Source organism: Lepeophtheirus salmonis, chromosome 5, assembly GCF_016086655.4.
Source record: "Lepeophtheirus salmonis chromosome 5, UVic_Lsal_1.4, whole genome shotgun sequence".
In the NCBI taxonomy this organism is placed as follows: Eukaryota; Metazoa; Arthropoda; class Copepoda; order Siphonostomatoida; family Caligidae; genus Lepeophtheirus; species Lepeophtheirus salmonis.
In genome coordinates this window covers 21814643-21827948 of record NC_052135.2, presented here as the reverse complement: position 1 = coordinate 21827948, position 13306 = coordinate 21814643, and the positions used below count along the sequence as shown (strand labels likewise).

The window sequence follows — 13306 nt, the reverse complement described above, 5'->3', positions numbered from 1 at the left end:
TTTAGGTTTAAAAGTGAATTTAGTTAACTCAGTTACATCATCAGGGTTCTTGGTGGTTTTAAATTTGTAGTTCTGGCTTTTGAAGACTTTGCCAACCCTGGATAACCTCGTCAGAAAACATAGTCACCAGTAGACTTGTTTTAATGCCGTTGAAAATACATTTTGATCTGGAGAGCCTTTTCTCCTTTTTATTGTAATTAATACAATGTTTTTTACTTCTATTCTTTGACTTAGCCAAATGTACATATTTATTATCATATTCATGGTCCATACACATGTCCAATGCTATACTTCTAATCATATTATGTGGGGATTTCGCACAATCCGACCTTTTGTGGCATTGACTGTAGCCTTTGTACAAATATTCATTTTTTTCTACTTGGCCAGGTTTTCTAGCAACATTTCCACGAATTTTATACCGGCTAAAATTCTGGTAAACTGACGTTCTGTTGATGAACAAATCCTAGCTGATATCAGTGGGAGATTTTCCGTCAGGTACATTTTGACCAGAATTTTTTTTTCGCTTCTACTTCGACCGTAGAAAAAAACCCAAAGTACGTCATTATCACGTAACCTTAATAATAACAGAACCTGCTAAAATCTAACACGTGCTTAAAATTGAAACACAGTTATTATTTTTATCAGAATTTGATTGAATAATGTATATGTGAATTGTAAGCATTAAAATCAATATGGTGACCTTTACGGAAAAAATGCTAAGCTTTCATGAAGTTTCACTTGATTAGCTGCGAGCCTCAGGTACGAGAGGAAAGAAATAAACACAAGTCCTACTCTATAACAAGCAAGGACATTAAGGACATTGGCAGTAATTACTATGTTTTCAATCCTCAATTTTACTCTAAATCCAAGTGGGTTTTATAATTATACAAGAAATCCTCAGTGTTTGTTTTCGTAATTCATGAGAACACCACTTTATAATTAGATGTTATCTTCCTTAAGAATGAATTAATAATAATACCAGCTTTAGAAAATCAAAACACAGTTTAAGTTGTTAACAACAACAACACTTGCATTTTAAAAATGCTTATAATTTACAATCCAATGTATTGTATGGTATAAATATAACTATATGATGGTAGTTTATTGTAAAAACAGTGTCATGAAAACTATTTTTCCTGCAAAAAAAAAAAAAAAAAAAAAAAAAATATTTTATGTAGAATATTAATATTTTAACGATATTTATAAAAATATTATCTGGCAGATGATAGAAATCTATTTTTTCTATTTATTGTAATATGTCGTATGACTGAATTCAATAGTTGATCATAATTAAAAAGGTATAAATTTGTATTCAAGGGTGTTTTTCGCATTCATTTTTCCTTTCTTGGTTGAGTTGGAAAGAATTTTCCACTAAATTTAAGACGCGTTTACTAATTATATCAATAAACATTACAGATTTTATAACCACGGAGTTATTCATAACTCAAGTGAACAGTCCTCTCCTATATACCTGTGAGGACTTCAAAATGTATTTTCTTCCCCCTCTCCATAGAACCACGTATTTTTTTACCACTCTAAAAAAAATTGTAGAAACATATATTTTACTAAATTTATTAATTTATTTTTATAAGAATATGTTTTATTCTTATTTTTCAACAAACTTTTTTCAAATGCCTTCTTGTTCCATTTTTGAAAAAAATCTTTAAAAAAAATGTTAAAAAAAAGACAAAAAACAATTGGCAATAATAATTTGTATAAGAATATAAATGTAATCTACACGCAATTTTGGAAAAATCCATCTGAATTGCTTTTGTTTTGATGGACCCATGCACTCAACTTCTACTTATTTAAATATATAGTTATTAAGGAAAATATTATTATCTTAAAAGTCGTTTATTAGGTATTCCTAAGCCCCGATTATTATTTCCTGCATTTATTTACCTTAAAAATGGCTGAAATCTTGACAAATTAAAAAAACCAAAAAAAACACCAAAGATTATATTATTATATTTTTCTATCAGCTTTTTCATAAGTTGACCCCTGTATTATTTTAAGTAGCTGAGTCTGCGTATTATATATTACATATGATTTATATTGATTTCATTGTATACATCAATAACTTTCGTATAGAGTTAATACATACTCAGTCATTGATTTTTATATTGAAAAAAAATAAAAATGATTATAATTAATAACTAAATACTAATTATAAATACAATTGGTAGCAAGAAAAATATAGAAGTCTAGCTACGATATGTTTTTCAAATGTCTCCATTCCTTTTTGTCAGTCAACGTTGAGAGGGAATAAAAAAGCTCGATATAAATGTATATAATCCCTATGGATTATATTTTTTTTAGAGTGCAAGGGAATGTGGGAGAGAGATTTATGGTATTACTGAATTAAGACCCTGTCTGCTACATGATTTTGGGAGGAGAAAATTAGTTACTTCTAAAAAGAAGAGAATATTTTACACATAAAATAACATTAGTATAGGAATTTTTTTGTTGTTGTTGTATCCTGAACTGTATTTTTAATTTTCTAAAGCTTTTATCATAAATATTTCATTCTTGAGAAGGGAATATTAAAGTATAAAGTAATTCCTAGTACGTGTTTTTTCTAATGCGAAAGAAGGTTGAGCATTGCAACCATTGATGAGTATCTGGCAATTTCAGGTTTGTATGCCTGGAACTGATGTATTACTCAGAGTTACTAAATAGAGCGATGCAGCCGAGTCGATAATTAAAATTAAAGGGTCATAAGATATCTTTCACCTACTCTGAATTACTCACAGGCTTCGAAACATTAAGATAGAATGATCAATAGGGACTTCCTTGTATAACCAATTTGAAACTATGAAGTCACTCTAAATTTTCCACCATAAAGTTTTATTTCCCCTACAAAACTGGAAAAAGGTATGTTACTTGGCACATTTCAAACATAATTCAGTGACGAGCTTTGGAAAACGTTACAAAACCAGTAGGAAGAACTCAAAAAAAATCTTTAAGTGATGTTATTTTAAAAGAAATAAGATATGTGAGTTAGTCAGATAGAAATTTTTTACTACAGAATATTTGTTTTGATATTAATATCAAATTAAGACTGATATTTTGATAATATGTAGAAAAATTGAAAGAATAGAAAATAACTATGAATAAACAAATAATGTATATATAATAATTTTTACGATCATCTGTATAATATGATTGATTTCAATGAAAGTTTTAAAGTGAAGTTACCTATAAAAGGAAAAAAAGCAAAAAAATATGATATAAACACTGCATGCTGTACTCATATGTTTTGTGAAGATATCGCATAGAATTAAATATTTTTTTAAAGAAAATAACGAATTTACTCGTATAGAAAATGTAACATTTTCATGGTCCATTGAAATCTGAAAACTTACTAATTCAATTATTAATTAATGTTGAGGGATTGAAAATAATTCATATTTCGATACATTAAAGTAAAAACAATTAGTTACAAAACAAAACAAACCTCAGCTTTCTAGCCTACGTACAAGTCGATAAAATCACATTTGAATGTGATCTTCAATTTCCATTTGCGGACTCAAGCAGTTGGGCGTCTCCAGGACCACCGCTTACTCTGTCAGCAAATGTTGGAGATGAAGAAAGGCTCTCTCATGAAGGCCAAACTGGACCCAAAAGAGTTAAAGAAAACATCCCAGGTTAATCCCCTCAAGTCAATGGGGGCCCTGTTATCGACCTCTGGGTTTTACACTAGACTGGCCAGAGAGCTATTAAAAAGTGTGTGGAAAGAGCCTTGTGAGGGCAGAGATGCTACTTTTGATACAATAAAAGAAACACATTTCCTCCGTTCTGAGACTCTTTTAAATGTGGCTTTTAAGATCTTTTGGACTCTTTTTTGACACTTTTGGGTGCATTTTGCCTGCAGTGTCCGTCATTAAAACACAGAGTCTCGCAAAGCCACTATCATTCTGCACTTGGACCAAATAACAGAGGACGATGAACAGATCTACGACGGATGCCAAGCCTTCTGCCACCACCTGGAAGCCATTATTGACGCTAAAGGTCTATCTTTAATTAATAAATTATATCTTGTTGAAGTTTAAAACTAAAAATGATCAGATTTTAATGTACCACCAGGTAATATGTAGCCCTAAATTAAGAGAACTCCATTGAGATTGAATTAGGGGGGATAAAAATTATTTGAAAAAAGAACCAAGTGTGTCATGAATGACCCTAGATACAAGTTAATATAACCATTAAATTTATTTATGGAATTCTAGATACATGGGTATAGGTTAAAAAAGAAAATGGGGGAACGCGATCTGTTTCTAATTCCAAACTGAACATTGTTCTTTATTTTACAAAGGTGTTTCATTCTTGAAGAGAGATCACAAAAGTATAAAGTAATTACAAGTGCGTGAAAGATGAAGAGTAACACTGAGGATTTGTTGGGGAGTTATAATTGTAAGTCTTAATTGGACTTAGGAGTAGAATTGAGGATTAACATTTTCGGAATGTTTATTTCCTTCATCTCATTGCTAATCAAATGAAATATTATGAGAGCTAAGCTGCTCTCCTTCCGAACATTCTTTAAATTGTCAGGGTAACTAACCACTTTAATTTTTTATTTTGTTGTTTGATTACCCTATTATTTGAATCTAAGGTCATGGAAGTCAATCTCATCCCCCCTACTTGATCTGTCATTTTATATATCCAGTTGAAATATTGGTTATGAAAAAACTACTTTTAAAAATTAGATAAGGAAAAGCGCTTGTTGCATGTGCTATTTCTTCTTCATTATTTAATAGTTTGTAATGGTGTTAGCATATCCCTCTGAAGTAAGAGTTCTCACCTATCTTAGGTATAATTTGATTTAAAAATGCATTATAAAATAAGTATAAATAAACTTCGATACAATTATAATATTTTTCAACACTAATGCTAAATATTGAATGTTCTCCTCTTCATAGCAGTAATTGGGTAATAATATTAAGCATTTTTATAGTGTGCGAGTTTTTATATTTGGTAATCTGAGCAGTATTTATCAGTATCCTAATGTTGTTTTCATTATTCTTTCATTCTTGAGAAGGAAATATATAATTGTAAATGATTGCGAGTAACATTGATGAACTGTTGTTGAGTTATATGTAGGGGGGAGGATTTTTGAAAAAGCACAAGGATAATGTTGGAGCGATACTTATGGTGTTACTCAATTAAAGCCCTTGTTACCATCACCTAACTGAGTTATGATTTTGGAGGAAGAAAAGGAATTACTTATATAAAGAGAATTAAAATAGTACCATTGCAGGAAAAATATTATAATTATATTTATTTTAATATACACTTTTAACCCTTTCTTTCATAACGTTGCCCAGGAGCAACACTTCAGAAAATAGTCTATATTATCCAAAAAATATCAAAAAAAAAAAAAAAAAAAAAAGGATAACTTGTAAGAATTATTGGGTTAATATGTGTTTATGTATTTTACCATAAGAAATACCGGAGTTTACCTGTTTCACGATTATTTTAATCCTTTCAGTTTCAATAACTTTTATATAATCCTATCTAGGATTACATACCTAAATTATTTTTTACTAAAATAATAATAAAAATTATGTTTTATGAAATGAAATTCTTCGTAGTATTCTTAATTAGTGATAAATACATTTTAAATTTTAATATTATACATCATTAGTGTTTTATACACATCCTAATATTGTGTTAATTTCTAACATTTTTTAAATTAGGTTTTTTTTTCTTGAAGTATGTTTCTTATAGTAAGTAGACTGCAAAAAAGACTAGAAAATTTTATATTTCACCAATTCTTAATTCATAGAGAATGGGTTTAAATAATTTACACTTAAGCTAAGGGAGAATTCTTATTTCAGTGGAGAAAGTTAACACAACTACGACTTCTTAATTATTGACTCAAATAATCTCATAAAAAGTCCTGACAGCTTAACTGTTCTCTTTTAAAACTTATTTCCAATTGTCATGGTTACTATGTTGATTTTTGGCTTCTTTTCTTTTTTCATGCCCAAAATACTTACAAATCTAAGCATCTTTTGTTGCTTTTCTTTTTGTCCTAGCTACGTACAATGCACATGTTTATTTAAATATTAATGAACCATACTGTAAATACAAACTTTCAAAATAAAAAGTAACCTTCACATCTCAATTCTAAAATCCACAAACAAAATCAATAGAACAATCTACAAAAAAGTAAAATAAACAAATTGTCATTATGACACATAATCAAAATGATAACAGTTTTGAAAATAAACCATTTATCACGGCACCATCTATATTGTATCACTTAATGAGGCGGGTTTTAGTGTGAGCCCACTATGCCCCATAGAGAAAAGATAAATGTGTTTCATTTTTGAAATATATTTCTTTAAAAAAAAAATCACTTTCTTAGAAAATAAATGTGGGCCTTCTCAATTTGCCTTTTTTTATAGAAAAGGTCAATCTTTTTTAACGGCTGTTTAAAATAAATATTACGCGTATTTCAATGAACGACTTTTTTTGGAAAAACATTTTTTTTACTTTTTAAAATGACTTCTTTTTTCTTGTAAAAGTTTTTTTTATGAACCTTTTTGTAAAGAAATATTTTTCTATAAATACGTACGTAAAAATAATTTGGATTTGTAGTGAACGACAAATAAATGTAACTTTATCATTAATAATTTTAGTTTTTATTCGTAAAAATATATATATATATAATTGTTTATCATGAAAAAGGTTTTTTTTTTAAATAACACAAAAATTATGTTTTTATTTACAATATACAAACGCCATTTTTTAAAAGATTTAAATGAGAAAACTAAATTTAAAAATGATTGAGTTAGTTTTATTTATGTATATACTCAATTTCAATATCTCTTTAATTATTGTATTCCTAGAAACGTCTTTTTGACATTTTGTCCTTCGACATTTTTTCCATTAATTCCTCGTCTTTCTACACTTTTTTCTACTACATCAATTAGTATGTACTTAGCCCATTCTTCTCAGCTGTTGTATTATTCCTGATTAAATAACACACAGTTTAACAACAGCTAATTCGAATAAATCAATCAGACAAAAAAAATCTGTTAAGCTTGTCCCTACAATTTCAGGCAAGAGGTTTATAGAAGTGCCTACTTTTAGAAGTTAAAGTTACATAGGCTATTGAGTTCCAAAACAGAGTTATTGCCCCTCTTTTGACGAGTTAATAAATAACACATAGGTATGTTAGCATGTGCAAAAATAAATAAAAAAATTCAAATTTTTGTCTTTCCCTCCCTTTCTATCTGAGAATCATTCATTACTGCGCAAACAGTAATTTTATCCTTTATAGTATCCACTATATATAACTTTTGAAAGGTATGTAAACACCAAACCCCTGCTTATAGGGTTATCTGCATTTACTTTCTCAGTTACCTTACCTGACCACTTAATACAGTTTTGACTGTATAGGTCAAAATTTTATTTTTTCTATGGAATCAAAATATGAGTTGAAAAAGGGGAGCGTTGATAATTTTGATTTATAAATTGTTCCCTGGATGGGTTCATTTTTTTCAAATTATAATATTAAATTATTTATTAAGATCCTAATAAATGTTATCCAATAATTAATTATTAGTCTATAATTGATAATATTTAATTATTAACTTTTTATTATGTGAGAAATTCAATAATAATGATAATGAAATATATTTATTTAATTAATTATAAGTATATAATTCATATATGTATAGCTTCGTGCACCAATATGATTAGTTTTGCATCTAATATCAATAAATAATTTATGCTGGTTCATACATACTCTTAAAAACTTTTTTTTAACATTTCTTTATAATGCACTGGTACTATGTATTATATATAATACTTAAATGCAATACACTATCATACTTTTTTAATTATATACGCTTGAAAAATTGAGAATAACACGTTTAGAATGCATTTGAGATACAATTTTTTCCTGTTCTCGACTTAAAAATAAAATATCTTCCTTGCTTGTGTACATAATATATAAAAAAATGGCTATCTACCTGCATAAGTACATATATAAATGCCTCAATGATCCTTACCTTTTTTGAGCTAGAATGTGTACCCATGTAAGGGTCTTCATAGAATCTGCATTTAGGAAAGAGTCTCCACCAAGTCTCTTGCATTCCTTTTGAGCTTCAAAGAAGGATGCTTTGGAGTCGATTATCTTGACACAGTGCTTTCCATCTGGAGATTTTACTCCTCCACGAATAAGGTAGCAGGATATCCGTGTATCAAGTATGATTTCATAGTTGAGTTGTGAGGAATAAGCAGTCTCAATAATTACATGATTGTCTTTAGACTCAAAGGAACATGTTGGAATGGATATAGAGGATCCATCGAGATTACGATAGGGACAATGATCCTCCGATGTGAGTGTTTGAAGACGGACTTTATGCCCAAAGTCAGGATGAAAGACAATGCGACAGTTTTTCAATAGATTCAGAGTTCCACGTGCTGGAGAGTTCCGTATGATAAGTGGATTTGAATCGGGACATCCATTAAAGGAGCCTTTTAAGAGAGAGAGTTCAAATCGACTTTCAGGAGAAAATTCAAGAGAGCTGAGTTGAGGCAGGGATGTATTTGTTCCACAGGGAAGAATTAGAGACTGTTGCTCTCCAGTGGAGATGAATGAACCGGACAAGGGAGGGCTTCCATAGCATTCAGTGAGAACTGCTGTATAGTCAGATCCAGGAGGAAAATATATCTTACACACGCTGGAGTTTATGAGGAGTTGCGAAAGTTCTTGACTTTTAAATGTTATTTTTTTGAGTTCCGATGACAGATTTAATTCACAGTCTACATAAGTATGTCGAAAGGGAAATAAATAAATATATATAGAAGTAAAGAACAAACTTACCCTGAACCACTCGGCGAATAAGGGTTTGACTCAATGTGATCTCATTGAGGTAGGTTACCAATTCCAATGAGACATAGTCTGATATATGATCCTCTAATGAGGTTTCAAACACTAAGAAGGTCTTAGGACCCGAAGATCCTCCCAAACCATCCTCAGATTTGCATAAAATACTTTGATTATTCAATGGAGATAGTCTTAAGTGGGGACTTCGAATAAAGAATCTAACAGGGGTATTCATATTGAAGTGAACATGAACTATAAATAAATTGGTTATGTACAAAAATAATAATGTTAATTTATTACATCTCATTAACAGTTAGAAGACTATTTGCCAAACCAGTTTTACTGCAGGACAATTTGACGAACTGACATTTGGTCGAAAAAGAATTATTATATTAATATGGGATTTCACATTTGAATTCAATCTAAAAATGTTATTATGATAAATAGTTATTTTTCATTAAGGTAGATTAATTAGTGTTTTTTTCGGAATAATCTTTTTATATTTATCATGCTTATTAAGGGTCATTATATAAATACAACAGATTAGCATATGGTTCGAATGTAGTACTTAAATAAATAAAATAATATGTTACTTTATCTACAGGGCAGTCCTAGTTTTTATCCAACTACTGCTCTCTACTTTTTTAAAGGCAGTGAACATCCCCGGATATTATAAATGAGTGAGGGTGGAACTAAAAGGACCATGTTTTTTTTAGATTTGTCGTAATAATTAGATAATAAAATTGTAAGGTTGTGGAGCTATGGCGTCACCATTATTTAATTTTAATTTAAGTAACAAAATGATTTAAACTACATGCTACTAAGTTGTGTTTATATAGTGATCATTAGTTCATAAAAAATTATATTTCGCCAAAATAATACTCATTAATTTACCAACTTATTTGAAAAAAAAATAACAACTTATTTATTATAATATCCTTTTAATTTGAATTAAAATATTCAATTACATATCTCAATATATTAAATATTATTGTTCGGACAAATGTGCAATCTGCATATTGTCCTTTGGCAAAAAAATTCCTGCAAATAGTACATTCCGTCTCATAAACCCACCTTGATATATCACTTTTGGTGTTATGTAGGACTCTGAGGAGTAGAGAGGATGATGCAGTTCAAAAACAATTCCGTCGTGTTTTGAATCATGTCTTGAGCTAGAAAATCAGTGAAAAAATAAATAATGCAATAGTTAACATTGTTTACTAATAAAGTTTTGATTTTATATCAAACTTGCTAATACATCAAAAGTTTACATTGTGGAAGGAATTGCATATAAATGAAAATACTCTAAGGAAAAATACATAAAAAATGTATTTACTTTTATTTTTTGAAATAATATAATACATTTATAACTGAGCGTGCATTTAAAAATGTTATTTGTAGCATGCTTTAAGGAGAGTTACAAAAAGAAAGCCGCGAATGAAAAAAGTATAATTTTTTTTTTTTTTTACATAGAAAAAACCCATCAAAATACTAAAAAATATAATTAAATATCCTACTAAAACTTATAGGAAATATTTCGATAAATTAATTATTTTCCATTTATATCCGATTAGAAAGATACCGCCTATACCTTATTACACGTATAAATATTGGAAAAGAAAGAGCGGAAGTGCAACAAGTATAATGCGTCAACATAAAGAGAATTTTAAACATGAATCAAGAAAATGAAAAAAATAAATAATGTTTATTTCTGATACACTTATGGTCCAACAATATTTCATAGACCTTTTAGAGTCAATTAGGGTATAGGCTTATAATTCAAAATTGTTAGATGAGTTATTACCTTTTTGTAAAATAATCATACTCATCTATGTTACAGTAAAAAAACCGTTTGGAAATCCAATGGGTTTGGAATTTATAATTTTTTAGTGCTTTAGCTTGAGACTCACAATTTTATTTTAAACTGAAAATCAACATGTTCACTCTGACAATTTGTAGAATGTTTGGAAGGAGAGCAGTTTAGTAGTCATGACGTTTATTAGATCAGCTGCAATCAGATCTAGGAGGTAGGAAATAAACACATGTTTCACTCCTTATTAAACAAGGATATAGGCATGAATAACAACAATGACTTACACGTATAACTCCACAAACAATCTTTAGTGATACTCTCCATAAGCCATGGGCTCACATACTTTATACTGAGATGTTCCTTACACAAAAATTTAATAATAATTATAACATCATTGGAGAATAAGAAACACCTTTTCAGGTTGCAACTACAAAAAGACTCGTTCTTGTATAAGTTCATATTTTTTCAACTATAGTCAAATATACTTTCATTATTGAGGAGAGAACATCTGAATATAAAAAGTAACCACGAGTGTGTGTGCTTTTGAAAGGCAGAGAGTAAACTTGAGGATTAGTTAGGGAGTTATAAGGTAAGCCCCTATTAAACTTAGAGTAAAATTTAAGTACCACAACAATGGAATTCCCTGTTTCCTCCCAAAGCTGCTGGTAGAAAATCTAATAAAGTGTCATGGCAGCAAACTGTTCTCCCCCTAAACATTCTTCAAATTGTTAGGTTACCATGTTAATTTTTTTTACTTACCGACAGTTCTTTACATCTTTAATTTTCAAATATGTGTTCTATTAAGAGATAAATCTTCATAAACAGTACATATACATATAATATTTGAGAAAATTTATTTACCATTGTCACTAAATAAGTTAAAAAGATAGCAAGTATTCATCGAAAAATGATTTTAGTCTCTATTTTTAAACAAAAAATGAGGGGTTATTGTATATTGGACGCTAAATCTTTTATGCATTATCCTTAACAGGATGATTGTAATTATATTTTTCTACGCCTTGAGCACGTTAATAAATGACGTATAAAAAAATCAATTAGATGTATGGTTAAAATAAAGGAAATAAATTTTACCTATTCAAGGAACAACTCGAGTCCTCAGAATACCGTTTCCTTCGATCTTCACTCAACTTATTTTTCCTCTTCTTTTTACGAAATTTTTTCCATTCTTGTGAAAAAGTTCGGAGTCCTATTTCTCTCCCACCTTTTTGCTTATGATCTCTAAGCACAGACTCTGATGCAGAAGCTAGAAGGGATGCATGATAGGCTTCATAGGATGAGAAGGCCCTGTGTCTGATTTGTTGAAGAGGAGAGGAATTGACTAAGGGAGGGGGATCCTGATATGTAACGATAGTAGATGAGATAAAGGCTACGACCAGCGTAAGGGAATGAGTCATGATGATCTATCACCATACAATCTGAAAATCAGGGCTAGTAATTACAGTGTTGCATATGAGTACTCCAACGTAAACAGATCCATTCAATTGGAAATGGTAAAAAAACACAAAACCATTCCATCACAAGTCAATGTTTTATTCCTACCTTTATTAATAAAGGGAGGGGACTGAAGCGTTATAAATTCATATTGAAGAGATAAATTACTTTCAATGAATCTAAAGCATTTATATTGCTATTTTTATGTAAATAAACGTTTACACAAATGATCAAATTGTTGACTACACTCTCCAATCAGGGAACACCAAAGCATGCAAAACAGCTTTCACACATTATTTTATTTCCATAAAACCCTTGTTGTTCACACACACAAAAAAAAAAAGAGAAAAAATGAAGACGCTCACTTATTATGGATCACAATTCATGGCACAATTGAAGCATTGAAAAGGGGGAACTGATGAAAATGCTCATTCATTTTTTATCCCATTATTTAATTTTCTTTTAACTATAATTTAAACTATTCCTTTGGTAAATATACATGGATTGAAGGAACTTTTTTGTCTGACTGATGTTTTCCCCTTTCTGTCTTCATTTCCTTCACAAGAAACATTTCTTCTTCTTTGCTTACCTTAAACATACATACATGGAGGAGAAAAACTCTCTACACTGCTTTTTTTTTACGCTTCCATACATAACGACGTTCTCTGTATGTGTAATTCACTTCCAAGACCGATCTCCGGTCCCTCTCTTCATAAGCTACGATTATAGAAGCATACCTCTATATATTTTTTTGACTCAATACAATAATTTCCATTACATACAAACATTTTTTACAAAGTTGAAAGAAGAAGGGACGTTTGCCAAAGGATTGCCAAAATAGTGCATTATTTATTTAGAAAGCCTTCTTCCATATATTTTCCATAATTATTATCATGATTATGTAATGAACGTTAAATGAACCCATAGGATACATAAAATATTTTTTTGCATGTAACTTTGCATCAACAAATGTGCAATACGACTTGCAACTCAAATATTACATAGGTGGTGCGTCAAAATAAAAACAATCTTGTACAAAATTCAAGAAAAATGGAAAATCTTAATTTATTGTTTGCTTTATTTACAGTAGAGGAAATAAGTATTTGATCCCTTGCCGATTTTGGTAGTTTTTTTACAGATAAAATTTTTCTATGGGATTGAGGTTCGGAGACATACTTGGGCACTCCATTACATTAAGG

At 29.6% G+C, this 13306-nt stretch overlaps 1 protein-coding gene across 3 annotated transcripts in view; it reads right to left on the bottom strand.

The window, feature by feature from the left end:
• LOC121117305 (uncharacterized) overlaps positions 1-12676 on the bottom strand; it is a 107902-nt gene extending 95226 nt beyond the window's left edge. For 2 of the 3 annotated variants that reach the window (XM_040711689.2, XM_071888384.1), the window contains exons 1-5: positions 12216-12676; positions 11748-12091; positions 9917-10014; positions 8840-9094; positions 8022-8778 (exon numbers count right to left, since the gene is read on the bottom strand). In XM_040711689.2, coding sequence (XP_040567623.1) covers positions 8022-8778; positions 8840-9094; positions 9917-10014; positions 11748-12070 — 1433 coding nt within the window. In that variant the 5' untranslated portion in view covers positions 12071-12091; positions 12216-12676. The remainder of the gene's footprint in view (positions 1-8021; positions 8779-8839; positions 9095-9916; positions 10015-11747; positions 12092-12215) is intronic. The other variant, XM_040711688.2, reaches the window with a different exon arrangement.
• Positions 12677-13306: the final 630 nt, after the last annotated feature.